Raw genomic sequence first — 26,954 nt, 5'->3', positions numbered from 1 at the left:
ATTCTGCCTTGAAGGTTTGGGCTGGTTTCGCCAATATGTCAGGAATAGCCCTAACATAGTGTCCTAAATCTCCCTCTCTCCCAGTTCCTTTCTCTGTACACCGGGTGTGCTGCTATTTTCTGTCTGCTCTGGGGTTCCTCTGTCTGTCTGTCTCCTCTTGGTGTTCCTGTCCTCTGTCCTTATAGTTTCCGGTTTCCTGTTCCTCCTTTGCCTTTGTTTTGTATCCAGACTCCTTATGCCAGTGCCTCTGTTCCTGTTTCGTGTGGAGTCTTGTACTTATTAAAGGCCCATGCTAGTGTTCTGGCTTGAGCCCATTTGTTTCCTGCTTGTGAGTCCCTAGTCTCAGTTCCTGCTCCCTAGTCTCAGTTCCTGCTCCCTAGTCTCAGTTCCTGCTCCCTAGTCTCAGTTCCTGCTCCCTAGTCTCAGTTCCTGCTCCCTAGTCTCAGTTCCTGCTCCCTAGTCTCAGTTCCTGCTCCCTAGTCTCAGTTCCTGCTCCCTAGTCTCAGTTCCTGCTCCCTAGTCTCAGTTCCTGCACCCTAGTCTCAGTTCCTGCACCCTAGTCTCAGTTCCTGCACCCTAGTCACAGTTCCTGCACCCTAGTCACAGTTCCTGCACCCTAGTCACAGTTCCTGCACCCTAGTCACAGTTCCTGCACCCTAGTCTCAGTTCCTGCACCCTAGTCTCAGTTCCTGCACCCTAGTCTCAGTTCCTGCACCCTAGTCTCAGTTCCTGCACCCTAGTCTCAGTTCCTGCACCCTAGTCTCAGTTCCTGCACCCTAGTCTCAGTTCCTGCACCCTAGTCTCAGTTCCTGCACCCTAGTCTCAGTTCCTGCACCCTAGTCTCAGTTCCTGCACCCTAGTCTCAGTTCCTGCACCCTAGTCTCAGTTCCTGCACCCCTGGCCTGTTCCTGACTTTCTGCTTCCGACCTCTGCCTGTTACCCTGACGATCCTGCTTGATGCTTGCCACCGGACACTTCCTGTGACCCCGACGATCCTGCTTGCCACCTGCCACAGACCTCAGCAGGTGACCCCAACAATTCTTGCCTTCCCTGCTGTTCCAGCCACCTAGGTTCTGCCTGCTCCTGGAGTTCCCGTGACACAATGTAGCATCATTGGTTACATTTTTTACATTGAATCATATATACTACATTCCTGGATGTGCAGCAGTATGATCCTTTAACATTAAATGTTCCATGGTTGTGACTGGCTGTGGGATCTTGGCATATATGTTTGCAGTGTTTGCAACATGTGTTGTTGCACGGTTTTGGGCCATTATCAGTGTCTTTAAGTTCGTTGTGAAGTTTTCTATTGAATAATTTATGTTTGAGGTTTGGTGGTTGCCTGAATGCAAGAATGGGATGTTTGGGGAAGATATCTTTTATTGTCACATCCTCTGCTAGCATTGGTTGCAGATCTTTGATTATTTTTCGTATTCTCTCAAGGGCAGGGTTATATGTGGCCACTAGTGGTACGCGTGTGGTAGGTTCTTTCTGTCTGTATTGTAGAAGGTGTTCTCGTGGGGCTTTTAGTGCAGATGTAATAGTTCTGGCAATAGTCTTTGGCTTGTATCCCTTTTGTCAGAACGATTATCACACATTAGATAAGTTATTGGGCGTGAAAAAGGTGACAAAAAAAGTGTGTGCGTGTGTGTGTATATATATCACAAGAAATTCAGTCAGCACACTGTAGTTGAAAATATTGAAACAGCAGATGCTAGTCCCATAAAGAGCAAATATCATACGAACCAATCCAAAGACCAGTAAAGAGACAGCAGACTGCACGGGGTTAATCCAAAGATATGTATTCACAACATGAAATACACGTAAGCCAACGTTTCGGTCCCACAGAGAGACCTTCCTCAGGGCCGTGTCACGTTGGCAGTTGGCTTACGTGTATTTCATGTTGTGAATACATATCTTTGGATTAACCCCGTGCAGTCTGCTGTCTCTTTACTGGTCTTTGGATTGGTTCGTATGATATATATATATATATATATATATATATATATATATATATATATATATATATATATATATATATACACACACAGTATATATAATATATATATAATGAAAGCCACACAACTTGAGAGAGTATAACTTTTCTATATGAGCCAAATAAACCAGATCATCAAAACATCAATGGACAAAGGAAAGATCTCCAAATTGGGGGACATTTAAAACTACATTTTCCTGATAAGTAGGAATTATGGGGTTGATGCCAACTTTCAATGCATTCTCAAGGTAATTGTATTTTTTCTGAAATGCTGGGAGATGGAATATGCGTAGAACATCCTAAAAAATGAAACATGAAAAATAGAAGCACTCTTTATTTGTTACACGAGAGATTTTGAAGTACCTGGAATATGAAACCAGGCAAAGCTAGTTCTAATGTGACTGCAATATAGATTAGGTAATATGTGGAAACAAACTGAGCTAGCCCAAGATTACATTTGGGATGGAAACATCTGATGTCATCCAACTACTCTTCAGCACTAAAGTCGCCTTCCCTTCCTCAGGAAACCATCTTCACCTCGCCGTGGAAAAGTTTAGCTCAATTTCTACGAGTAATCTTCCCTAGTAGGGGTACATTTGCTTCACAACCGACTAGAATAACCACATGAGGGAAGAGCTACTCATCTCCAATAGGGTTTTACCACACAGCAAAGCTTTGTTAATGGACATTCAAGACTATAGTAGATAACGGGGGATCACACAGTTTCAACTTGTATTGAAGTTTTGTGAATAATGGTGTAAGTCTTTAACTCGCGCCTTAAAAGTGTTAAAAGGTGAAGTACTTAAAGTTACAATTGTTCCAACTTAACCTCTCTCAATATAATTCTATAGAAGTTCTAGAAAAAACATTCAGTTGCATGTAAAATATAGTTCATGTACAGTGGATACAAACCTCGTCCTCGTCTAGAAGCCCCTCTTGTGGTTGTACTCTGCCCCCTGCTTCCCCTGGCGCGGCCCCTTCCTCTCCCTCGCCCTGACATTGGTGAGTTGGCACCATCCGAATCATCATTGGTTGCGTCCAAGGGCCTCCTTCCCATTATGTCATCATCGCTCATCACAACATCGTCCACCTCTGGCCTGTGCGCCCTGGCCCGGTTCATAGCCTGTGGAATAACAGAATATGTGCAACATTTACTGTCGTTATTTTATTTACATGTGGTCTCTTCATTTTGTTGTGATGGGTCTTGAAAGTAACAAAAAATAAACTAATAACAGTGTTTGAAATAAGTTAAAATTAGGTTAAAAAATGTATTTTAAACTTTTTTTTAAATTCATCTTGAAAATGTTTGTGAAGCTTTTGATACGGTTTCACACAAGAGGTTGGTGTACAAAATAAAGAAAGTTGGACTCAGTAATAATATATGCACCTGGATTGAAAACTGGTTAAAGGACAGACAACAGAGGGTTGTCATAAATGGAACTTTTTCAGGTTGGGCTAAAGTCGTGAGTGGAGTACCTCAGGGATCGGTACTGGGACCCCTGCTTTTTAACTTGTTTATTAACGACCTTAAGGTTGGGATCGAGAGCAAAGTCTCCATCTTTGCTGATGATACTAAATTGTGTAAGGTAATAGAATCAGAGCAGGATGTAATTTCTCTTCAGAAGGACTTGGAGAGACTGGAAACGTGGGCAGGTAAATGGCAGATGAGGTTTAATACAGATAAATGTAAGGTTATGCATTTGGGATACAAGAATAAAAAGGCGACTTACAAATTAAATGGAGATATATTGGGGGAATCCTTGATGGAAAAGGATTTAGGAGTCCTGCAGCAGGCTTAGCAATAGTGCCCAATGTCATGCAGTAGCTGCAAAGGCAAACAAGATCTTATCTTGCATCAAACGGGCAATGGATGGAAGGGAAGTAAATATAATTATGCCCCTTTACAAAGCATTAGTAAGACCACACCTTGAATATGGAGTACAATTTTGGGCAGCAAACCTAAGAAAAGACATTATGTAACTAGAGAGAGTGCAGAGAAGAGCCACAAAATGAATAAAGGGGATGGACATTCTAACTTATGAGGAGAGGCTAGTTAAATTAGATTTATTTACATTAGAAAAGAGGCGTCTAAGAGGGGATATGATAACTTTATACAAATATATTCAGGGACAATACAAGGAGCTTTCAAAAGAACTATTCATCCCACGGGTAGTACAAAGGACTCGGGGCCATCCCTTAAGGTTGGAGGAAAGGAAATTTCACCAGCAACAAAGGAAAGGGTTCTTTACCGTAAGGGCAGTTAAAATGTGGAATTCATTACCCATGGAGACTGTGATGGCAGATACAATAGATTTGTTCAAAAAAAGGTTGGACATCTTTTTAGATGGGAAAGGTATACAGGGATATACCAAATAAGTATACATGGGAAGGATGTTGATCCAGGGATTAATCCGATTGCCAATTCTTGGAGTCAGGAAGGAATTAATTTTTCCCCTTAATGGGGTTTTTTGTTTGCCTTCCTCTGGATCAATAAGTATGTATAGATATAGGATAAAGTATCTGTTGTCTACATTTAGCATAGGTTGAACTTGATGGACCTACAGTATGTCTTTTTTCAACCTCATCTACTATGTAACTATGTAACTTGTTTTAGTTCTCTTATCGGTTTTCTTTCTCTTGTCTTCCTACAATTCTAATTGGTCCTCTCGCAGGGACGTGTATGAATAAATCAGATTATGTTACCACTAGAATAAAAAAAATTAAACAGACAGCGATAAGCAACTTGTTTGCATAGAAATTTATATACTTTAGAAATACTTTTATTTCTCTGATTTACAAAATAATGCATTGTTCACTCAGAAATACTCTCGGGGGGCAATTCTACAAAGTCTGATGGGGCCGTTTGGGATTTTCGGTTGAAAATCCCAATGGACTTTAATGGCCAAGAACAACCCAAACAGCCACATTGGACTTTATGAAATGAAACCCTAAGTTATTAAACTCATCACTGTTATTGGTTCCCTTGACTTCCCAGTGGGATGCCCTTTCAACCCCTCTACTGGCAGAGGAGCTGGAAATAGCGAGTTAATTTAATCCTTTTTTTCAATTAGACATACACAATCTTAGCAGGCTCAAACCACAGACCCACAGTATTTTAGTTATATATATATATAACTAAAATACTGTGGGTATATATATATATATATATATATATATATATATATATATATATATATATATATATATATATATATATATATATATATATAAAATACTGTGGGTCTGTGGTTTGAGCCTGCTAAGATTGTGTATGTCAAATTGAAAAAAAGGATTACATTAACTCGCTATTTCCAGCCCCTCTGCCAGTAGAGGGGTTCAAAGGGCATCCCACTGGGAAGTCAAAAGAACCAATAACAGTGATGAGTTTAATAACTTAGGGTTTCATTTCATAAAGTCCAATGTGGCTGTTTGGGTTGTTCTTGGCCCATTAAAGTCCATTGGGATTTTCAACCGAAAATCGCAAACGGCCCCATCAGACTTTGTAGAATTGCCCCCCGAGACTATTTCTGAGTGAACAATGCATTATTTTGTAAATCAGAGAAATAAAAGTATTTCTAAAGTATATAAATTTGTATGCAAACAAGTTGCTTATCGCTGTCTGTTTAATTTTTTTTACTCTAGTGGTAACTTAATCTGGTTTATTCATACACGTCCCTGCGAGAGGACCAATATATATATATATATATATTACTGCAGATATGGTCAATTTGGATGGGGTTGCAGGCTTGAAATGTTTTGTCCCAAGAATTGAACTGAATGACCCATACTTATGAGAAGAAAAAAATCTATAGTAATGAACTAAATTATATATATATATATATATATATATATATATATATATATATATATATATATATATATATATATATATATATATAGTGTTCGACAATTGTATACATTTACTCGCCCGGGGCGGGTGGATTTAACCCCCGGGCGAGTAAATATTGGCCCAAGCAGCACACGTGTTTTTTTTTTAAATTCCCCCGTTCGCGCTGAAAAAATTCCCCTACCTGACTCCTGATTGGCGAGCGCTCCAGGCCACGTGCCTCCCATGCGTCCCCTACATTCATGATGGCGCAGTTAGTACCCCCCACAGTCAGTAACCTTCCCCCCAGTCAGTCACCCCCCACCCCCAGTCAGTGTCAGTCACCCCCCACCCCCAGTCAGTGTCAGTCACCCCCCACCCCCAGTCAGTGTCAGTCACCCCCCACCCCCAGTCAGTGTCAGTCACCCCCCCACCCCCAGTCAGTGTCAGTCACCCCCCACCCCCAGTCAGTGTCAGTCACCCCCCACCCCCAGTCAGTGGCAGTCACCCCCCCACCCCCAGTCAGTGTCAGTCACCCCCCCACCCCCAGTCAGTGGCAGTCACCCCCCCCCCCCAGTCAGTGTCAGTCACCCCCCCACCCCCAGTCAGTGTCAGTCACCCCCCCACCCCAAGTCAGTGTCAGTCACCCCCCCACCCCCAGTCAGTGTCAGTCACCCCACCACCCCCAGTCAGTGTCAGTCACCCCCCCACCCCCAGTCAGTGTCAGTCACCCCCCACCCCCAGTCAGTGTCAGTCACTCACCCACCCAGTCACCCCTGCCCCACCCAGCCACTCACCCAGCAAACCACTCAACCAGCCAGTCACTCACCCAGCCTCTCTCTCTGTGTATCACCCACCCTCTGTGTGTGTCACCCACCGTTTCTCTCCTCTGTCTCCCCCACACTCTCTCTCCCCCCCACACTCTCTCTCTCCCCCCCACATTCTCTCTCTCTCCCCCACACTCTCTCTCTCTCCCCCACTCTCTCTCTCTCTCTCACACTCTCTCTCCCTCTCTCCCCCACACTCTCTCTCCCTCTCTCTCTCTCCCTCTTCCCCACACTCTCCCTCTCCCCCACACTCTCTCTCTCCCCCACACTCTCTCTCTCCCCCACACTCTCTCTCTCCCCCCCACACTCTCTCTCTCCCCCCCACACTCTCTCCCCCCCACACTCTCTCTCTCCCCCACACTCTCTCTCTCACTCTCCCCCACACTCTCTCTCTCACTCTCCCCCACACTCTCTCTCTCTATCACTCACACTCTGGATCTCTTATTTACCCTATATATCTTAACTGCCCTATACTACACCGAAATCTTAACTACCCTATACTGCTTTCTTCCAGATCTGGCTCAAGCTTCACACTGAAGACATCGGAACCCCCCCCCCTAACCCAGAAGACAGGTAATGAACACCTCCCCAATGTATAACATTGCGGGAATGAGCGTACCTGGACATTGAGGGACTGCGGATCAGGTAAGATCCCAGGTGGGATTGCTGCTTTAGATATTGCGAAGCGGGGACATCCAGACATTGGTTAAGGGGTTCAGGAAACTAGTCATTCACATCTGGCTTTTATTTCTAGATCCGACATTTACACACACACACGTAACAAGGACTAATTGTAGTATAATGTAATACAATAAATACATTTGTCAAAAACGAATGTTGTTCTGACTAGGAATTTATTAAATGTATTTTATTTATATATTTTATTTTAAAGCGGGGTTGGGGGCGGGACTAGGGGCGGGGTTGGGGGCGGGACTAGGTGGCGAGTAGATTTTTTGGTTGGGCGAGTAGATTTTTGGGTGATTTGTCGAACACTGTATATATATATAAATATATATATATATATATATATATATATATATATGAAAGAACAAAAATTGTAGCGCCAGAGTAGGACTGCAAGTGTAGTACCTATTGGTAGACTATAGTGAATAAAATTGATTTTGTGTATATAGTGCAAGAAATACGATAAATGTGTTAATATTAAAATAGAAAATGCAATTGAAAATACATAATATATCAATGAACTGTATAGTGAAACACAAAAACTTAAGTGAAAAAAAGAGGGTGCAAAAGTGCAAAAAAGAAAAATAAATAAAGTCCAACCAGTCCTTTAAATGTTAGTCCATGAATGGAGGTAAATGATGCTGACAAGGGGGTCTCCGGCTGCTCTCACATGGGATAAACCACATCCGGGGATATCTACAAACAGAAAAAGAGAGAGAGCGCATGCCCCATAGCATAACACTGTGTATTTATTATGAAAAAAGGAAAGGGAAGGGGGGGAGGAATCACACTCACAGGATAAAAATGGTTAAAAGGCAATTTGTGATTATATCACCACCATCCGGTTCTGTGCTGCGGAATTGCGTCTCTGTGGGCTCCTTCCGGACTGCCAGTAGAAGTTACCGCTCACCGGATTCCTGGGGTGCCGTTTGCCGTCAGATTGCCGTCCAAGAACTCAGCTCTCCACTCCGAATGGCCGCCGTATGGATCCCACGCTGGATGTGACCTCGTGCGCGTGCGCAGCGTCGTAGTGACGTAATCGCGCTATCAGAGTCCCTGACGCGTTTCGTCACCGCTGGGCGACTTTCTCAAAGGGCTGATAGTGAACGAAATGAAGTCCTGCACATTTATAGCCAGTCCATCGTTTAGCAACCCTTAATAGGGTCATTGTTTAACCCGTAGTAAGCTGGTGAAGTAGGGCGTAACTAGATGTACTGCACCCTCATTAAACACATGATATAAACGACTGACTTAATAAATGGCAGATCATGGAAAAAATACATATATATATTGACATATATTGTGGGAAAGATCTACAAAAACATTATACACATATATGTAACACACTAGATACTCAAATTCATTGCTGATATTATGTAAAATCATTAAAAATGATTCAAATAGATGATCTGAACCAATGGATAAAACGAAAAAGCAAAGTTAAAAATAAAATTAAAATTAAGTATATTATCCCCTGTTGTATAATAAACATTAAATAATGAAATATATACAAAATTATGAAATCACACACATAAAAAAACACACAGGGGTGGCAGTACATTGAGATCTAATAATCATGTTATAAATAAAGATAGTAAGAACTATTAATTCCTCATCAGAACACCATGCACATACTGTATAGACAAAATTGAGCATAATGAGCAACCGAAAATTCAATAGATCTACACTACTAAACAAATAAAAGTAAATAGATATTGCACATACTTTTTATTGCTGGAAAGATAATATATAAAATTATTCACAAAATGGTAGGGATAAATATTCAAATGAAACTTAAATTAGAATTATAGTTTCATTTGAATATTTATCCCTACCATTTTGTGAATCATTTTTCATTTATTTAGGTATAGCCCTTGGTACTTTTTCTCTCTCCTCTCCCTGTTCATTAGATTTCCATCTTGAGTTACATCATTATCTCTGTGAATATACATTTACATGATTCATCATGTTTTATTTTTATTTTTATTTCTATATCTGCATGAGAGAAATATATACCCCACTTTATAATAGTTCAACAATTTGATACACATTAGTTAATATACATTTGTATATTCATCTATATACAAGTATCTGGGTAGTATATAAGCCCATTTGAGTCATAAGGTTGCTCTTAGCTTTCTATATACACATATATATTATCTTTCCAGCAATAAAAAGTATGTGCAATATCTATTTACTTTTACTTGTTTAGTAGTGTAGATCTATTGAATTTTCGGTTGCTCATTATGCTCAATTTTGTCTATACAGTATGTGCATGGTGTTCTGATGAGGAATTAATAGTTCTTACTATCTTTTATTTATAACATGATTATTAGATCTCAATGTACTGCCACCCCTGTGTGTTTTTTTATGTGTGTGATTTCATAATTTTGTATATATTTCATTATTTAATTATTACTTCACCAGCTTACTACGGGTTAAACAATGACCCTATTAAGGGTTGCTAAGCGATGGACTGGCTATAAATGTGCAGGACTTCATTTCGTTCACTATCAGCCCTTTGCGAAAGTCGCCCAGCGGTGACGAAACGCGTCAGGGACACCGATATCGCGATTACGTCACTACGACGCTGCGCACGAGGCCACATCCAGCGTGGGATCCATACGGCGGCCATTCGGAGTGGAGAGCTGAGTTCTTGGACGGCAATCTGACGGCAAACGGCACCCCAGGAATCCGGTGAGCGGTGACTTCTACTGGCAGTCCGGAAGGAGCCCACAGAGACGCAATTCCGCAGCACAGAACCGGATGGTGGTGATATTATCACAAATTGCCTTTTAACCATTTTTATCCTGTGAGTGTGATTCCTCCCCCCCCCCTTCCCCTTCCTTTTTTCATAATAAATACACAGTGTTATGCTATGGGGCGTGCGCTCTCTCTCTTTTTCTGTTTATATATATACACACACACATATATATATATATATATATATATATATATATATATATATATATATATATACATACATATATACAAAATATTTTATTTTTTTTAAATATTAAAAAAAAAAAAAATTCCCCCACTATACTTATTATAGGGCACTTTTGACCAGTTTTAACTGACCGGTAGCTCACACGTAGCACATATAATGCTCCTAAATTTTAACCCCTTAGGCACCGCATATGTCACGCATCCCATGCTATTGGCTATATTATTGTTTTGTTCCATCTTTTCTCTATGCAGTGTAGGAAATACAAAGGACACTATAAATACACCTCATACATAAACCTTGGCCCCCTTGCAGACGCACTTACCAGAACACCTTCCTACTGTCTCTGTACGTTCCTCCTACTTACCAATGACATTGTAAGCTCTTCAGAGCAGGGACTCCTTTTCCTAAATGTCACTTTTATGTCTGAAGCGCTTCTTCCCATTATGTGTTATTTGTATTATTTGTTATTTATATGATTGTGTCACGTGTATTACTGCTGTGAAGTGCTATGTACATTAATGGCGCTATATAAAGATATACATACATTGGTAGTGTAGGACCTGCTGATAAGGTATATGACGTGGCTGCAGGCTTGAAATGTTTTGGCATAAGGATTGAACTAAATTATTGAACTAAGTGACCCAAACATTGAAAATATATATAGCAATAAACTAAATAAGTTGTCATATTGGATGTAGCATGGGGGCTGGTTTGTCTATAGATAATAGAAGTCCTCTTTTTCTATATAGATGTAGAGAATCATTTTGACTGAATAGTTTACGGAAGCATTTCAGAGGTAAAGACAGCGATGCACGAAAGTTTAAATCTAGCTTTCAACGTTTTCTTCTCAATGCAACGCAGGATTTTGATTTACGAAATAAAACAAGATGACCGATAACTGCCTCAAAAACAACAAATGCCCAAATTGTGTTTGCGAAGGAAACAACATTGGTTGGTCAAGAAAGTGTATTTGCAGCAAAATTCTCTTAAGATGCTTTGAGGATTTGCTTCACAAAGTTTGCAGTGTTAAATCATTTTCAAAGCAGTTTTACTTGAAACATATCATTAATTAATTTGTCAAAAATCAGTTCAGTTACAGTAAGTGGAAAATTAGATGTTGCCATGGTTGAAATCCTAGCTGTGCAAGATATCTGAAGGATTAGTTCAAGGACATAATTTTGAAAGGCCTTCAATTTTGTACATGATTTTATTACATCTATAATTATTCATTCATCTTTGTTGAAGATTTGTACAAATAAGCGACCTTTGAACTCAACTTTGTACAGTAACTGCATACTGTATCTTTAAAAAAAAAAAAAAAACAAAGCTAGTCATGTACAGTAAATAAGTCACAACATTTCAGAATAATATTGCTGTTCTACTATAGTTATGCAAGAGGCACTGTTCAAAAGTATATAGTGCTAATACATCTGTGACACGGTTCCCCTGGGTCCCCTTACCTTCCGCTGCGGGGGGTGGGGAGAGTGCGGGGAGGTCTGTGGGCATTTAGAGCGGCGACCGAGTTGCCGGCGGCTCCCATAGCATGGCGCCGCCATTTTGTTAATCCTCGCACATGCGCAGTGTAGTTGCGCATGCGCAGTGTAGTCACGCATGCGCACAGCATCCCCTAGTCCGGCAGCCATGTTGGGGTTGGCGCCAGTGCGAGAGACACTTCGTGCATGCGCAGCAGGACCCCCAGATCGACGGCCAATAGGGGAAAGGCTCAAGACAGGGACTACATGTCCCATGAGCCTCAGGAATGGACGTCACATGCTGCGGCTTAGCCAATAGGGTGGCTGCATTTGTAGTTAAGGCAGTTATACAGTTGGGCAGTTAGTGAGTGAGTCAGTGGTAGCTGGGACAGCAGAAGGGTAGTGTGTGTGTGTGTGTGTGTGTGTGTGTGGAGTCAGTGACCCACTGCACTAGGCCAGAGGCCCCCTTAGGCCCCAGCTAGGTCAACACTCCCCTCAGCTTGTGGTTGCTGCAGGGACAGGCCCATAGATAGGGACACTGCCCTGTAGTACCAGAGTGAGGGACACCGTCGGCTGCATTCTGATCTCAGGTGATCTGGCCGAGACACCTGCAACAAAGAACAATCTCATATGGTGGTGCAATCCATGCGGGACCCACCCCATGTAGAGGCGGATGCTTCGTGGTTGCTGTCACTGGATCCGTGGATCCCATCAGCATCACTGCGCACCCGGGTGTGGACACACCCGGCAGGTACCCAACTAAGTGCACCAACCATACACGGTGCTAGTGGGAGCAGCGCTGTCTCACACACTTGGGTGAGTGATTGATCCGATGGACACTGGGACAGTCCGGTGCCTGGAGCACCTTAGTTCATTGGGGTAAACTCCACTGGGGTGAGGACACGGGGCCTGCAAGGCCTGCGAGTGGGTATCACCTTTATTAATGGTTCTCTGATGTGTAAAGTAAACTGTTATTGTTTTACCCGTGTGTATTCTTTATTGTCCTGTAACGGGGTCATTCCATATAGTAGAATCCCATTATAGGTGGAAGTGCTACTCAGGTACACCCCAGGTTCCCAGCAGCGGAGGCTCAGGTTTCCTGTGAGCCACAGGTATTGCACTTCATCACACATAACGTAGCCACACATCTCCAAGGGGATTAGGGGGGAAATTGCGTTACACATCTATATGAATGAAAGCAGCCCCTCCCTCCCCCAACAGCCCTAAGTGTATTTTTTATTTTATCTTATATGAAACAGTTGGTACGCTGAACCACACCGCTCACAGCTCTGGGGACCAAATGATTGGTGAGATTTCATTTTTTTAAAACATACTTTTGCCAGTAGTTAAAAGGAAAAACAAAGATGGGTGCAAGGTCGCCCAATCAGAAGCTCCATTGTCATCTATATATATATGACTGAAATAATGTTTATGTGTGTATTTGTGCCCCCTGTGATTGGCCGGTGGATGGCCACAGCTCATTGGCCTGCGGGGTGGGCTGACGTCACAGCAGGGCGTGGCCCCTCACACCGCGTGCGCCTCTTGGCCTCACTTGGACTTGGCAACTCACTTGGCAGGACCACACCAGTGACTACTTTGCTACTCCTCTATTTGTACCGTTGCACAACGCTTCCCACGTTCCTCGCCTCACCGCCACAGATCTCACCCTTCCACCTGCTCCCTCACCGGCCCACGGTCACACCGCTACCCACGCTCGTCGCCGCCACCGGCACACACCTCCTCACCACCGCTGATCTCACCCTTCCATCCGCTCCCTCACTCTCTTCTCCCCTCCCCCGGTCACACCGCTACCAACGCTCCCCGGCGCTGCCGGCACCGCTACCCACGCTCCTCGGCGGCACCGCCGCCACCAGCGCACCCTGCCTCACCGCCACTGATCTCACCCTTTCACCTGCTCCCTCACTCTCTAGGTCACACCACTACCAACGCTCCCCGGCGCCGCAGGCACCGCCGCACACCATCCCCCCATCACACCGCTACAAACGCTCCTCGGTGCCGCCAGCATTGGCGCACACCGCCTCACCGACGCATCCGCGACTGAACGCCAACGCGCCGCCTTACTCCCCCGCCTCCATTCGCCTGTGGCTGCCTGCCAGGGGCACCGCACACACGAACATCTGACGTGACTGGGACGCATCACCACTACCAGATAAGAACATGCATATAACTATGCTGCCATAAAGTTTTCGGAACTGGTACACTTACAACTTTATGCACGTATGTATGTCATGCTGCGGCCCTTCACTCGGACCCAATCACCTTTCGCCTACACACTCATATACACACACAACCACACACAACAACTGCCACTATCACACACAACTACCTCTGCAATATATTGTACTACTGCTTACTCATTCACTCTGTCTGATATTCACTCCTTCTGATATTATGTTGGCTGGACTGGGAGCCGTACCATCTAATGCAAAACAATTCCATCCTGTTGTACTGTATTCATAATCAACTATTCAATTCTAAAGCAATAACAACATTCATTGCATATGTCTTTGTATCTTTATTAAACAACCTTTGCACAAAATGCTTAACCTATCCTTACACTCCTTGTCACTCATACTAACTCACAAATTTACATCCCGGGCAACGCCAGGTACATCAGCTAGTCACTTTCTATTTGCTGCCAGAATGAAGCTGAACCCAGTGGCCAAATTGTAGCTTCCGAAAATTGTTTCAAATATGTAAATGTATATAATAATAAAAAAAATAAAAAAACGGCGCAATGCCTGCTGCTTTACATCTGAGCGCACAGGAAAATACTAAACATAAAATAGTGGAGGGCTTACCTCTCGAACCTCTTCATCCTCCTCATCTGTGTTCTTCCTTCTTGTCTCCCTAAATTTTCGCACCTTGAAAACAGAAAATAATAATTTGTCATCCATTTTCTAAGGGAACACAAAATGGCTAAATCTAGGGTTTTTATTTTTTTAATTTTTTTATTGTAATCAAAATAAATTTTGTGAGTGTGATGGTGTAGGAAAAGGTGCTAAAACTCTAAAAAGGTGGTCACTTGCTATAAAGTAACTAATTGTGCAAAATATTGTGCAATATAAATTATAAGTGCAAATACTTGTGCATATAAAGTGATACAATCAAAGTGTTATAATTAAAGTTGCAACTCCCTGCTCAAACCCTCTGGTGGGCTTGTCTTCACTTATTCCCAAATGTAGAAACTTTCTTTTTGACAATCCAGGGGGAGCATGTAAGGAGAAAAAACAACAATGCAAATATCTAAGTGCAGATGATTTTCTTATGTGATTAAATTCACTCTAATCTTGGCTCTTCTGTGTGTCCTACTCACAAGATTGAAATGATATTCAGGGCAACATCAGTGAACTATGGTGTATATTTCTGTAGCCAGGAATGGCTGTACTTCACTGCCCAACTCAGCGGGCAAAGGAGATGCAGGGAAACAGGAAAATACCCATAGCGCAGATCAATATGGTAAAAAATCAAGTTTTATAAAAGTTCAAAAATGCGCACTTACAATAAAGCACTTTAAAAACAGCACATATACTGATATAGAAGGCAGGAGAGATCACCCAATAATGTGGCTCACCACACCGCCTCCGTTGGGACGCCCGCTCTGTTGGCGGTTTATTGGGTGATCTCTCCTGCCTTCTATATCAGTATATGTGCTGTTTTTAAAGTGCTTTATTGTAAGTGCGCATTTTTGACCTTTTATAAAGCTTGATTTTTTACCATATTGATCTGCGCTATGGGTATTTTCCTGTTTCCCTGCATCTCCTTCCCCCGCTGAGTTGCAGAGTGAAGTACAGCCCTTCCTGGCTACAGAAATATACACCATAGTTCACTGATGTTGCCCTGAATATCATTTCAATCTTGTGAGTAGGACACACAGAAGAGCCAAGAATAGAGTGAATTTAATCACATAAGAAAATCATCTGCACTTAGATATTTGCATTGTTGTTTTTTCCCCTTACATGCTCCCCCTGGATTGTGAAAAAGAAAAATCAAAATAACTTTTGACAAGATCTGGTGAGGATATATTTAGGCTTCTAAAACAAATGTCAAAATGCATTAAAAGATACAAAGTCCCTTTTATAAAATGTCAAGATTATATTGGTTATTTCCCGAAGAACGTAAGCAGGGCGCAGATGGTTACCAAAGAATAAGTAAAATTAAAGACAGATGCTGCACACCATAAGTAGAAAAATAACAGCAATGCAGTTGCCGGTGCTCCTGTGTTTGAAGGATAGCCTGCAGTAATACAATGAACATAGTAGGGAGAAGCAACACAAGGCTCTTTCGGGTTTACTTAATCTAATTTATTACAGCCAATAAACAACGTTTCGACCCATAGGTCTTTCTCAAGTGAAAAAAAATACTTTTTTTCACTTGAGAAAGACCTATGGGTCGAAACGTTGTGTATTGGCTGTAATAAATTAGATTAATTAAACTCGAAAGAGCCTTGTGTTGCTTTTCCCTACCCAAGAATAAGGGCATCGAATGTGGTGGCAGGTTTTAGATAATTTTCTTACTAAAAGGTCTTCAAAACTTCAACAAACACACAGAAGAGATAAGGCACAAAATGGGATGTACTGTATAAGGAACCCAAACAACTGGAAACAAAGTACACAAATACATTTTTCAACAAATAAGAAGGATAAGGACAAAGGGTCATGGTTAGAAGTTGGTAGATAGTGGAGACAGCATTCAAGCAGAAATGATGGTCAAGTAAATATCAACCTTAGAATTATTATGGTAGAAACTATTACATATACCTTACTGACTCACATGTCAATTCTAACAATCAGTGTCTTATTTATAGGTAATACAAATGTGCATCAATAAATCGATGTCCCACCTCTTCATCAATCTTCTCCTCTTCTGCATCAATATTACGTTCCTTCAGAAACCTCTGTGTCTTCTCCAACTGGAATTTCACCAGCTCTTCTATGGCATCTTTCTCTTCTTTATCCACAAACTCCTGCACTGCTTCTCCCATCCCTCTCTCAGTGAGAAGGGCGAGCTGGACATTCTGAGAAAATACATTTTCATGAATGTATTGTGTAAAATGTAAAACCAGGAAGAGCTGAAACTAAAAAGACACCGTCACATTTTATTTATAGACATGGGGAATTTGTATGTTGTCATTGACTTTAATAGGGATTTTCCTCTGGAAACTGCCTCCTCGGACAATATAGAATATTACAATATAGACCCTGGAAGAAGCTGAAAGTGTCAGTGTCACGGGAGACCAGAACTTTTAACACCAAAATATCTGGATCCTCTGATTGAGCAGAGCAAGAGATAAAATAAATTGTGATTTATTTACAGAATGAACACACACAGCTTGGTTTACAATTACAACAAAAATACACTTACTTTGGGACTGTGATTCAAAACTAATCTTTCCTAGTTGCAAAACAAACAGCAAAATAATCCAGGCAGCTTTTCCTTCAAGTAGCCTCTTCATGCTAGAGTCTTGTAACTGGACACTTAGCCTCTGAGAAACTTAGATGACTTACTCAGAGCTTGGAATTCTTGGACCACACATCGAATCTTAGGTGAATCTGTTACAGCATGATGACTCTCTTCCGGGTGGGCTGCACGGGTTCTTATAGGGTTAACATTCCTATCCTTAACTAATTAGATTGGTCATCACTAGAGTCTAGGCGCAAAGTTCACCGTTCCTGTCTCACCCTCAAATACTTTCTGGGCAAGCTACCCAGCTACCTGAACAAGCTCCTCACCCCTACCACATGCAGTACCTATCACCTGAGATCAGACTCCAAAAGACTATTCATGGTCCCAAGACTCAACAAAGTATCCGGACGTTCCTCCTTCTCCTTCCGTGCACCCCAAAACTGGAACAACCTACCAGAGACTCTCATATCCACCACCAGCTTAAGTTCTTTCAAATCTAAGGCTGTCTCACACTTTAATCTGGTCTGTAACTGTTTCATACGCTCATAATATATATTTTCTTTAACTGTGCATGCAATGTCTTGTATATAATGTATACCTTGTTCATTTATGTAACTGTATTTGTAACCATGTATTATTTTGTTTTACTCTGTGCCCAGGACATACTTGAAAACGAGATGTAACTCTCAATGTATTACTTCCTGGTAAAATATTTTTATAAATAAATAAAAAAATAAATAGTGCAGCCATTATTTTCGTCCCCCTATCACGGAGTTGCCAATACTTTGCAAATCTGGCAGAGGGCGCTTCTCATTCTGCTCTGAGCATTAACGAGCTTTGCCCCTTTGCCGCATAGCATATGAGACCCTGCCCCTCTTACATGGTGCCGCTCAGTCTGGGCAGGGTGACATCTTGCCAGGATGGCTTATTGAAGTTCTCTTCCCCTACCAAGCAAGCTAACAAATGGTTTAACACTTCCATATCCTGGATTGCCTTTGAAGCTTAGAGGGCGGAGTAGCCACTCTGTCTCCCATGCAAATGGATTTTTACCCATACTGAACATTACTTGAACTTAAAAACATATAACTCTCGCCACCTTATACCTTGCGTGAGATACACTGAATCCCAACCTGGGTCCTGCGTTTGTGGGCATATACCGGGGTACCGTGAATGTGATTCATTGCCCTGGCCGGTCTTACTATTCTGGTCGGTGCTGAAGCAGGGAGATTTGGCGGTGAGCTGCAAACTGCTTTCTAAGGAGGATTTTATCCGGTGGTCTGTGTTCCTCATGTCCTCAGGAATCTGGGGAGATTCCAGAGTACATGTTTCAGGGTAACCCGCAACACTGGCCCCCTTCTACCCAAACACACCCTGACAACATTTTACCGTAAAATCACCCCCGAAACTCACGCTCTGCACATCTCCGCTGGTTGACACTCCTGGAACAGTAAAAATACACATACATCTTTATTACAAATGCAGTTACCTGCCATGATTGGGTTGAGAGCTGACAATCACAATTCCCCCATATGGCTCAGGGGCACCCAGCCAGGCATAATACACCGAAACGCACATCAGGTGTACTGCATGAAGTGTGATGTCACGCGCTGCACCAAGCTACTTCGAAATTAGGAGGTACAGAATTATCTGTCTGAGGCTGGGGGCTGTAAAGGTCTAAAAAAAAAAAATGATACCTAGCTAAAACGGAGTTATGACACTATAACTGTAATAAGCCTATAATACAACAGACCCCCTCATTACTAACTTTACCGTCTAACTAAAGAGTATACACACTACTCAGATATAAGTGCTAGAATACGAACATCAAAGACAGTTTTATTTCTGTAAGAATCTATCAGGGACTCTCTCTTGCTTCCATACTCTATCATCATAATTCCTAAATCTCCATTCTTCTATTTCTGATACAGTGTTATTGTAGCACAATATTACAGATTAGTATATACATTTGAGCGAACAAAACAAAACTAAAGCACTATGGAATAATGATAAATCTCCTGTTCATGACTGGAATAATACAGCCGTTACTGACTGTACTAGACATGAACATAAAACGACCTCAGAGGCAGCTTTGGCTTGATGTTATCTACATGTTCACCCAGGTGTGGGTTTGTGTAACGTGTTTATGTTTGCTATATACGGTCATTGCCTGTCTGGTAATCACTAATAAATAGAGAACTATCACAACATAAGAATCAGTCTCTTTTTATTTGATTTAATTAAATAAAAGTTACGTTTGACTATGTTTCACCAGTATCCATACTGCTCAGAGGTGTGCACCACTGCAGGATTTTTTCTGCCTTGTGCTTGTACAACAAAGTAGTTATCAATATAGAAAAAGGTCCTAGAGGGGAAGACAGGAATTATATGAACGCCCTCAATAGTTGAAGCAATAAGCCAACAATAACAAATAATTACCAGTTTGTACAAAGTGACTCAGCCATCATGAGCAAGATAAAGGACAAACCCCCTCCATTCAACATGTGAGCTTTGTGCCCATTGTGATGAGCATCTTTTTAATTTCCCAGGTTATCCTCGATTGCTAGCACATGGATTTATCACATCAGTAAATGCAATCCAACCCACTGCAGATCAAAGGCTTATTCTCTTTAGAATGAGATATGCTGAGAAAAGGCAGCATTACCTGTTGCTTTTGTTCATTGGGTCTATAAATGCACGAATATAGAAATTAGGGAATATATCATTAATATAAAAAATGTTACCCCGTATACGCTCTTATTTATTACAAGGATGTCATAACCTATAAAAAAAAAAACTCCACCGTTTAAATAAATATATTGCACCACATGCAAAAACATACCCATCTCATAATAAAAGAAGTACAGTAGTTCTGACTGGAAAAATATGACAGCACAAAAAAAACAAACTCATTATTGGAAAAGAAGAAACATCAGAGCAAGGTCCCCTATCATACGCTGAGGTTAGGCTGTTGTTGGTGAATCTTCACATCAATATGTTGTACTTTAATACAGTGTGATCGTACTGAATAGTTTCAGTAGGCAGTTTCATACACTTTGTACAACGCCGTGGTTTTTACATCAACACTTGTATCATCACTGCACTGATTGTACACAGGGTGACCTCTTCTATTCAGTTTCCTGAGATATGTTAAATTAAAGTTGTTGTTCTTTTAAAATGCACTTTCCTTGCAGGTAAGCCATATATAACAGAAGTGTCCATTTTGTCCATTGTCCCTAATTTGGGTGGAATTAAAATCAAATACCCAACTTGATAACATACATCACGAAGTGTAACAACGTATAATAGTTTTGTTAGTGACATACTGTATTTCAAGGCTTGTGCTCAAGTGAAAAATGAAGTGCAGCAATTATGTGCCCCTAAATGGGTTTAATCAATGATGTCAAAATTCTAACATACAGACGTAGCCCAGCTTTATCTTACTAACTGATAATGCAGAATACCGAAGAGTTTCCACAGGATTTAATGGCAGTGAGAATGCAGAATATTGCAATATATCCCACAATAATGTGACAGAAGTTAAAATTACCCTGGCTTCATCTATAAATCGGATCAGATTTTTTTTCCAATTAAGCAGCAATGAGACTGAAAAAAAACCAGGTTGTCTGAACTAAACAAAACAGCAGGAACAGCTTACACGTTACAAATAAGCCTATTCAATAAAAAAAAAAAATCAGGTATGTGACCTTGTTGCATTTAACATTTTAAACAAAGTACAGTACATACTGAATCTACCAGCTAATATATATTCCTTAAATGGGTTCCTTGCAATTTTCAGGTCATTTGAACATTGTACCAAACACAAAAGAATTTACAATGCATCTGATCTCGGACTCACTATTAGAGAGGGGTTGGGCTCCTTACAATACATCTGATCTCAGACGCGCTATTTGAGAAGGTTGGGGTTCCTTTCAATACATCGGATCTCAGACACACTATTTGAGAGGGCTGGGATTCTGCAGAATTTCAGAATATAATTATAGGGTTCCTTAACCAAAAAAAGGCTGAAACCTCCCCATATATTCATATGATTTAGCATTCATGCTTGTGTATTTTTCTTGACACATATCTATGCACCTTCATTCCGGATATGTATAGGGTTTTAGCTTGAGAGTTGCATTATAGAATATAAAGAAAACTGACAACTAATATGCTAGCCTGTCAGTGAGGTGTATTGTGGGAAGACAGGAAAAAGAAAACAACTCTTACTTCTTGTTCTGAGGCCTTGACATTTAACAATGCTAATTAGTCTGCCATTCGTTGGACTTCTAGCTTTCTGGTTTTTTCTTGTTTATGGCATGGATGTAAATATTTTTGTATTATTCTGTACCAATTTATTTTGCCCAAGTATGGGTACGGAGTTATTTATTTCATCAGTAAGCCATAGAGAAGAATATTAATCCCATGTCTTGAAGGGGCGACTTCAATGCTCTCCTGGCTGTTAGTGGTCATTTGACTTTAACAAAACAAGAAAATACATAGTTATCAATGGGACCATAAGAAAGCATTATTTGCTGTTGATCAAGGAGGTGGTATTTGTACTCCTTGTCTCACTACACCTCACTTCTTGATCATGCAAAGAAACTAAAGTACAGCACTGCAATGCTATAAAACAATACTATCTGGCAAAACGTCACAAGATTCCAGCTTTAAAAAATAAATGAATAAACGGAGAGTAATTAGGCGTCAGTTCAGCAGTATTCACCACAGCCGGTAATCAGGGTGTTAATGGGTCAGAACGCTAGAGGTGTTATGGGGCGTGATCACGCATTTAGAGGCGTTCCTGCGAGTTCTTGCAGGGCACAATGGCATTAAGCCTAGGAGTGATGGAGGGACACCATGAAAGGGAGGTATCAAGACTCACCTCCCAAATACAATGAATGTGAAATCCACGTAAATAACGTTTGTGTTCATGAATAATTACAAACTGCTGGTGTCTTTGGTGCACCTCCAAACATGCTTCATTGGTGTTGGTATTATAAGTACAAAAGTACAAGATATTTTTTTTATTGATAAGTTTTATATTATTTCCCTCTGTATTGGTTTGCAGGATATCCATATTTATCATTGCAATTTTCTTGTGATTAGTGGGGGCTTACACAATTGTAACAATTAAGATGAATGGCCAATGTGATGCAAAAGTTATTAGAAATGATTTAGAATTGTGTTCCTGAATAATTATTTAATATCTGACATATACTTTTGCCAATAAATAGACTAAGGCCCCTTTTTTGGATTACTATATTGTTATATTGTACTTTTGAAGGCCTGTGCTGTGCCTAAGGAGTGCTGTCCACCTCTGCAACCCATTGCCCCCTCCTCTTTACCAAATTACCCTCTTGCTTCCCATCTGCCCCGTACTGTCCCTCTATTCCCATAGAACCCCGTCTTCTGTCACACCCATGTTCCGTTCCTTAACACTGTGCCTTCCTCATATCGTGACAGCCGTGGGGACCATCAATGTGTAAGGGTACACAACTTCAGTGTCGAGAAGATCCAGAGCACCCGGCTCCTTCCTCCCCTGTGGACCTCCGACATATTTATTATTATTTATTATCGTTTATTTGTAAAGCGTCAACATATTATGCAGAATGGGGGGAAGCTAATTACATGGCAAACAGAATAACATACCAAATAAGGACAGACAAGAGCAAACAGATACCAAAAGTAACGTGGGCTCTCCTCATGAGAATAAGGGGCAACGCTGAAACAAATGGTAGTTAGTCCCATTAAGGTTTGGTGGTGTTAGATAGTATGGAGTTTGATCCAGCTGGCTGCACAGCAGAGATGTAAGGAGGGCAGCATTTTTGACAGCTTTGTAAGTCAGAGCTCAGATTATGAATTTCATTCTAGAGGATATGGGGAGCCAGTGTAGAGACTTCTATAGTGGAGCAGCAGATGTGGAGCGGTGAATGAGGTACTCCAAGTGATTCTTGGAGCAGCATTTTGGATGGATTGGATAGGAGCACGAGAGGCATGTCAACAAGGAGAAGGTTGCAGTAGTCAAGGCGGGAAAAGATGAGTGAGTGAATAAGGATTTTAGATGTGTCACGAATGAGGAAAGGGCTCCTTTTAGCGATATTTCAAAGGCTGAAATGGCCAGACTTCGTGAGAGATTGAATTGAAGGAATGAAGGAGTGGGCACAGTCGAACATTACCCCATAAAAGCGAATTGGGTGGTTTCTGAAATTGTGGTTAATACTGGCAGTGAGGGAGTTTGCAGATAGACAGTTGATAAGGAGAGGGGGAGAGGTACATGGGGGCCTCATCATGATATAGATAATACTGAAAGCCAAAAGATTGTATTACTGTAGTTCATTACAATAAAATTGGTAGAGTGAGAAGAGCAGAGGGCCAGGGATAGAGCCTTGAGGGACCCCGACAGAAAGAGGGAGTGAAGGAGAGACGACACTAGAGAACAAAACACTTAAGGAGCGGTTGGATAGGTAGGACGTAAACCTGGAGAGTCATGGAGGCCAACGCAGAGGAGTATGGTCATGAGAAGGGGTGATCCAGTGTGTTCATGAGAAGGGGTGATCCAGTGTGTTCATGAGAACAGGGTGATGCAGTGTGTTCATGAGAACAGGGTGATGCAGTGTGTTCATGAGAACAGGGTGATGCAGTGTGTTCATGAGAACAGGGTGATGCAGTGTGTTCATGAGAACAGGGTGATGCAGTGTGTTCATGAGAACAGGGTGATGCAGTGTGTTCATGAGAACAGGGTGATGCAGTGTGTTCATGAGAACAGGGTGATGCAGTGTGTTCATGAGAACAGGGTGATGCAGTGTGTTCATTAGAAGTGGGTGATCCTGTGTGTTCAAAATCAGCTGAGAGATCCAGGAGAATTAGTAAGGAGAAATGACCCTTAGATTTAACTGCCAGTAAGACATTGGCCACTTTTGTTAGTGCGTGTAGTGTACATACTGATGATTCTTTACTCCTACAGTGTTGGATAATATGTAATAAGTGCGTTGCTGGTAATGAATGTACAAAACCAGGAGCTGTGTCCTGTGGCATGAGGACAGTCAGCAGTGTATTAATGACGGGTTGAACAATTTGTTGTGCAGATGCAGAGTTAAGAAACTTTACAAAATTGGTCACAAAAACATATATTCTGCCATTTATTGATGCACAAAGTGGACTAACAATGCAATTGAGGAGCAGTCTGAAAAGCACAACGACGACGTTTAACACACCGGACAGAATAAAGCCAAAATGATGTAAACATTTTTTACCTCATAAGACCCAAGTGAGGTCCTTAAAAGACCCCCAGAACTCCAGTTCTAAGAATATTATGGTTAACACTCTTTCCCATCTCAAAGCTTTTCCAGTCCCATTTAGTAACAGACTGATACCTGCAATCTGTTCAACCAGAACTATATTTCAATCAAAATGTATTTACCTTCTCAGCGGTCTGAAAATACTGCTTCACAAGGTCCTCCACCCTCAGCGTTGTCCCATCTGAAGCAGGTCTGCTGTCAATTTTACCAAAATTAATTGCTACAACATCTGGAATCAAACGCAAAGTTGTTAAAAAATCTCATACATACAAAAAGAAATGCTTCAAACAACCAATGTAGAAGAAAGAAAAAAAGAATCGCAGAAGTCATATGTGACCTTCAAAATGCCATTTTATATACTTGCACTTGTAAGCAGCAAACCCCACAACTCTTTGTTAACTGCTTTATGTTCAGCTCCGGGGACTACCCTGTTTCCGAGATACTTACCAATGAAATTACCAGATTTAAATCTCCCTCCAGGGGAAACAAAATGGCTGCCAAAAGGATATTTTAAATCTTAAAGGTACCCCTGCTCATCAGACCTCACTCAGACGCACCACACTCACTATCCTCGCATGTACAAACCCACCCCTTCTTACACACTCCACATTCACCCTCTCTCACATTTCATACTCACCCTTTTTCTCCCCATTCACATGCCCCTCTTCTCATATAGCACACATGCCCTTTCTATTACTAACCCTGCTTCCCTCACACTCCATACACTGTAAGGATTCTGCTTGATCCGTGCCGGGTTTTCACTACGGTCAAGGCCTTCTGTCTCTATTGCCCTTTCTGCTCACTGTGGCCATTTTTTGGGTACCGGCAGCCAGCTTTATTACCCTTTCGCTTATTTGGGATCCCTGTTGCTGAGCCCGGACCATGACCCCGGCCTCGCTGACTTCCGCCTGCCCTGACCTTTGCCTGTCACCTGGCATCTGCCCTGACCCCTGCCTGCTTACCGACTACGAATACTCTAACAGGACTCTGTCCCTGGGCTCTGGTCGGGTATTCTGCATTCCTATCTCAGCCCTGCGGGTCCACCTCCTGATTCGAGACGAGCATCGTCACATACACACACCCTACTCCCCTTCCCCCACACATACAGACCACTCACCCCCCAAACATATATTACCCTCTTCTCATACGCACACGCCCTATCCTCATGCGCACACACACCTCACCTACATTGACTTAAACAACTGCCCGTCCCCCTCCCCACACAAAGCCATCACACCGCCTTTCCTTTCTCCCCACTATCGGGCTGAGAAAGAGTAGAGGCGGATCGCAGCTTTGCAGTCGGCAGATAGTTCAGGAAGTACCGGCAGAGCAGGCGGCAGAGCAGGGGTGGGCAACTCCAGTCCTCAAGGACCACCAGCAAGTCAGGTTTTAAGGATAAAAACCTGCTACATAGCCACTGATTGAGCCGCATGTGCGGAAGCAGGTGTCGTGGAAAAACTCAGGTCACACTTATTATTATTTAGGCAAAAGCAATCTGTTGAGAAACTTTATTGCAGCGGCCGCTTGCAAGAGTGCATTTAATACGAATCAAACATTGTTGTCTGACTAACACAAATGGCACTGCTGAGATAGACTGTTTTGAACTATTTTATACCCCAAAAAGAGGGCGGGCATGCATAATTTCATGTCATTATTGGTTATACATTTGCTATATACAGTATATATATTCTAGCAGACTAAACACAAAAGAATACTTATGTCTGGCAATCTCATTGTACCCCTTCAAGGCTAACGGCTAAATATATATCTCTTGCCTAACTCTACAAAGATAGAATTAACAGATAAGAACTCGAGGGGCCCACCTGAGGAAAATAAGCACAGCGTCAGCTATTATAAAGGCGACAAAGTTCAGAGAAGGAAAAAAAACAAACTCCTTTCAAAGGTCTATTCTACTACTACCCAGAATACAGTCACACAAAACATGGCTTTTCTTATAGTAAAGAACTGATGTCCCAGGGCACAATGCGGATTTTCAAAAATATTTAATTAATCAAATAGCACCAAATACGACGTTTCGTCCATCACAGAGAACTTTCTCAAGTGGTGCCGGTCGCTGTGCTATTTGATTAATTAAATCTTTTTGGAAATCCGCATTGTGCCCTGGATCATCAGTTCTTCACTATCTTAGGATCCATTGGCAGTTGTCCCTGAACCAGGAGCACCGGTTGTTGCCAGTATTTTTCCTTTATTTATTGGGGTGCAGCTTTGTCATTTTTGTTTTCTTATAGTAATACATAATATTAATAATACAAAAATATCATACTTCCCACACAGGGATATCCCTAAAACCTGACCTGTTGGTGGCCCTTGAGGACTGGAGTTGCCCACAGCTGCAGCAGTATACTGTATTTCCCCCAGGGGCCATTGCACCCTTGGCAGAGGGTCGCGGCACATGCATGAGAAACACTGAGTATGTATCTCGGGAACCAGCAGGTCCCCAGAGCTGAAAATAA

The 26,954-nt window shown here is 41.8% G+C and overlaps 1 protein-coding gene across 2 annotated transcripts in view; it reads right to left on the bottom strand.

Annotated features, from left to right (window-relative positions):
- MRE11 (MRE11 double strand break repair nuclease) overlaps window positions 1–26,954 on the bottom strand; it is a 185,239-nt gene that overhangs the window by 89,771 nt on the left and 68,514 nt on the right. For both annotated transcript variants that reach the window (XM_075592499.1, XM_075592500.1), the window contains exons 10-13: window positions 24,603–24,709; window positions 16,620–16,793; window positions 14,578–14,640; window positions 2,909–3,119 (exon numbers count right to left, since the gene is read on the bottom strand). In XM_075592499.1, coding sequence (XP_075448614.1) covers window positions 2,909–3,119; window positions 14,578–14,640; window positions 16,620–16,793; window positions 24,603–24,709 — 555 coding nt within the window. The remainder of the gene's footprint in view (window positions 1–2,908; window positions 3,120–14,577; window positions 14,641–16,619; window positions 16,794–24,602; window positions 24,710–26,954) is intronic.

Source organism: Ascaphus truei, chromosome 3, assembly GCF_040206685.1.
Source record: "Ascaphus truei isolate aAscTru1 chromosome 3, aAscTru1.hap1, whole genome shotgun sequence".
Lineage (NCBI taxonomy): Eukaryota > Metazoa > Chordata > Amphibia > Anura > Ascaphidae > Ascaphus > Ascaphus truei.
Note: the sequence above shows the minus strand (reverse complement) of the source record. Positions and strands in the feature narration are given on the sequence as shown.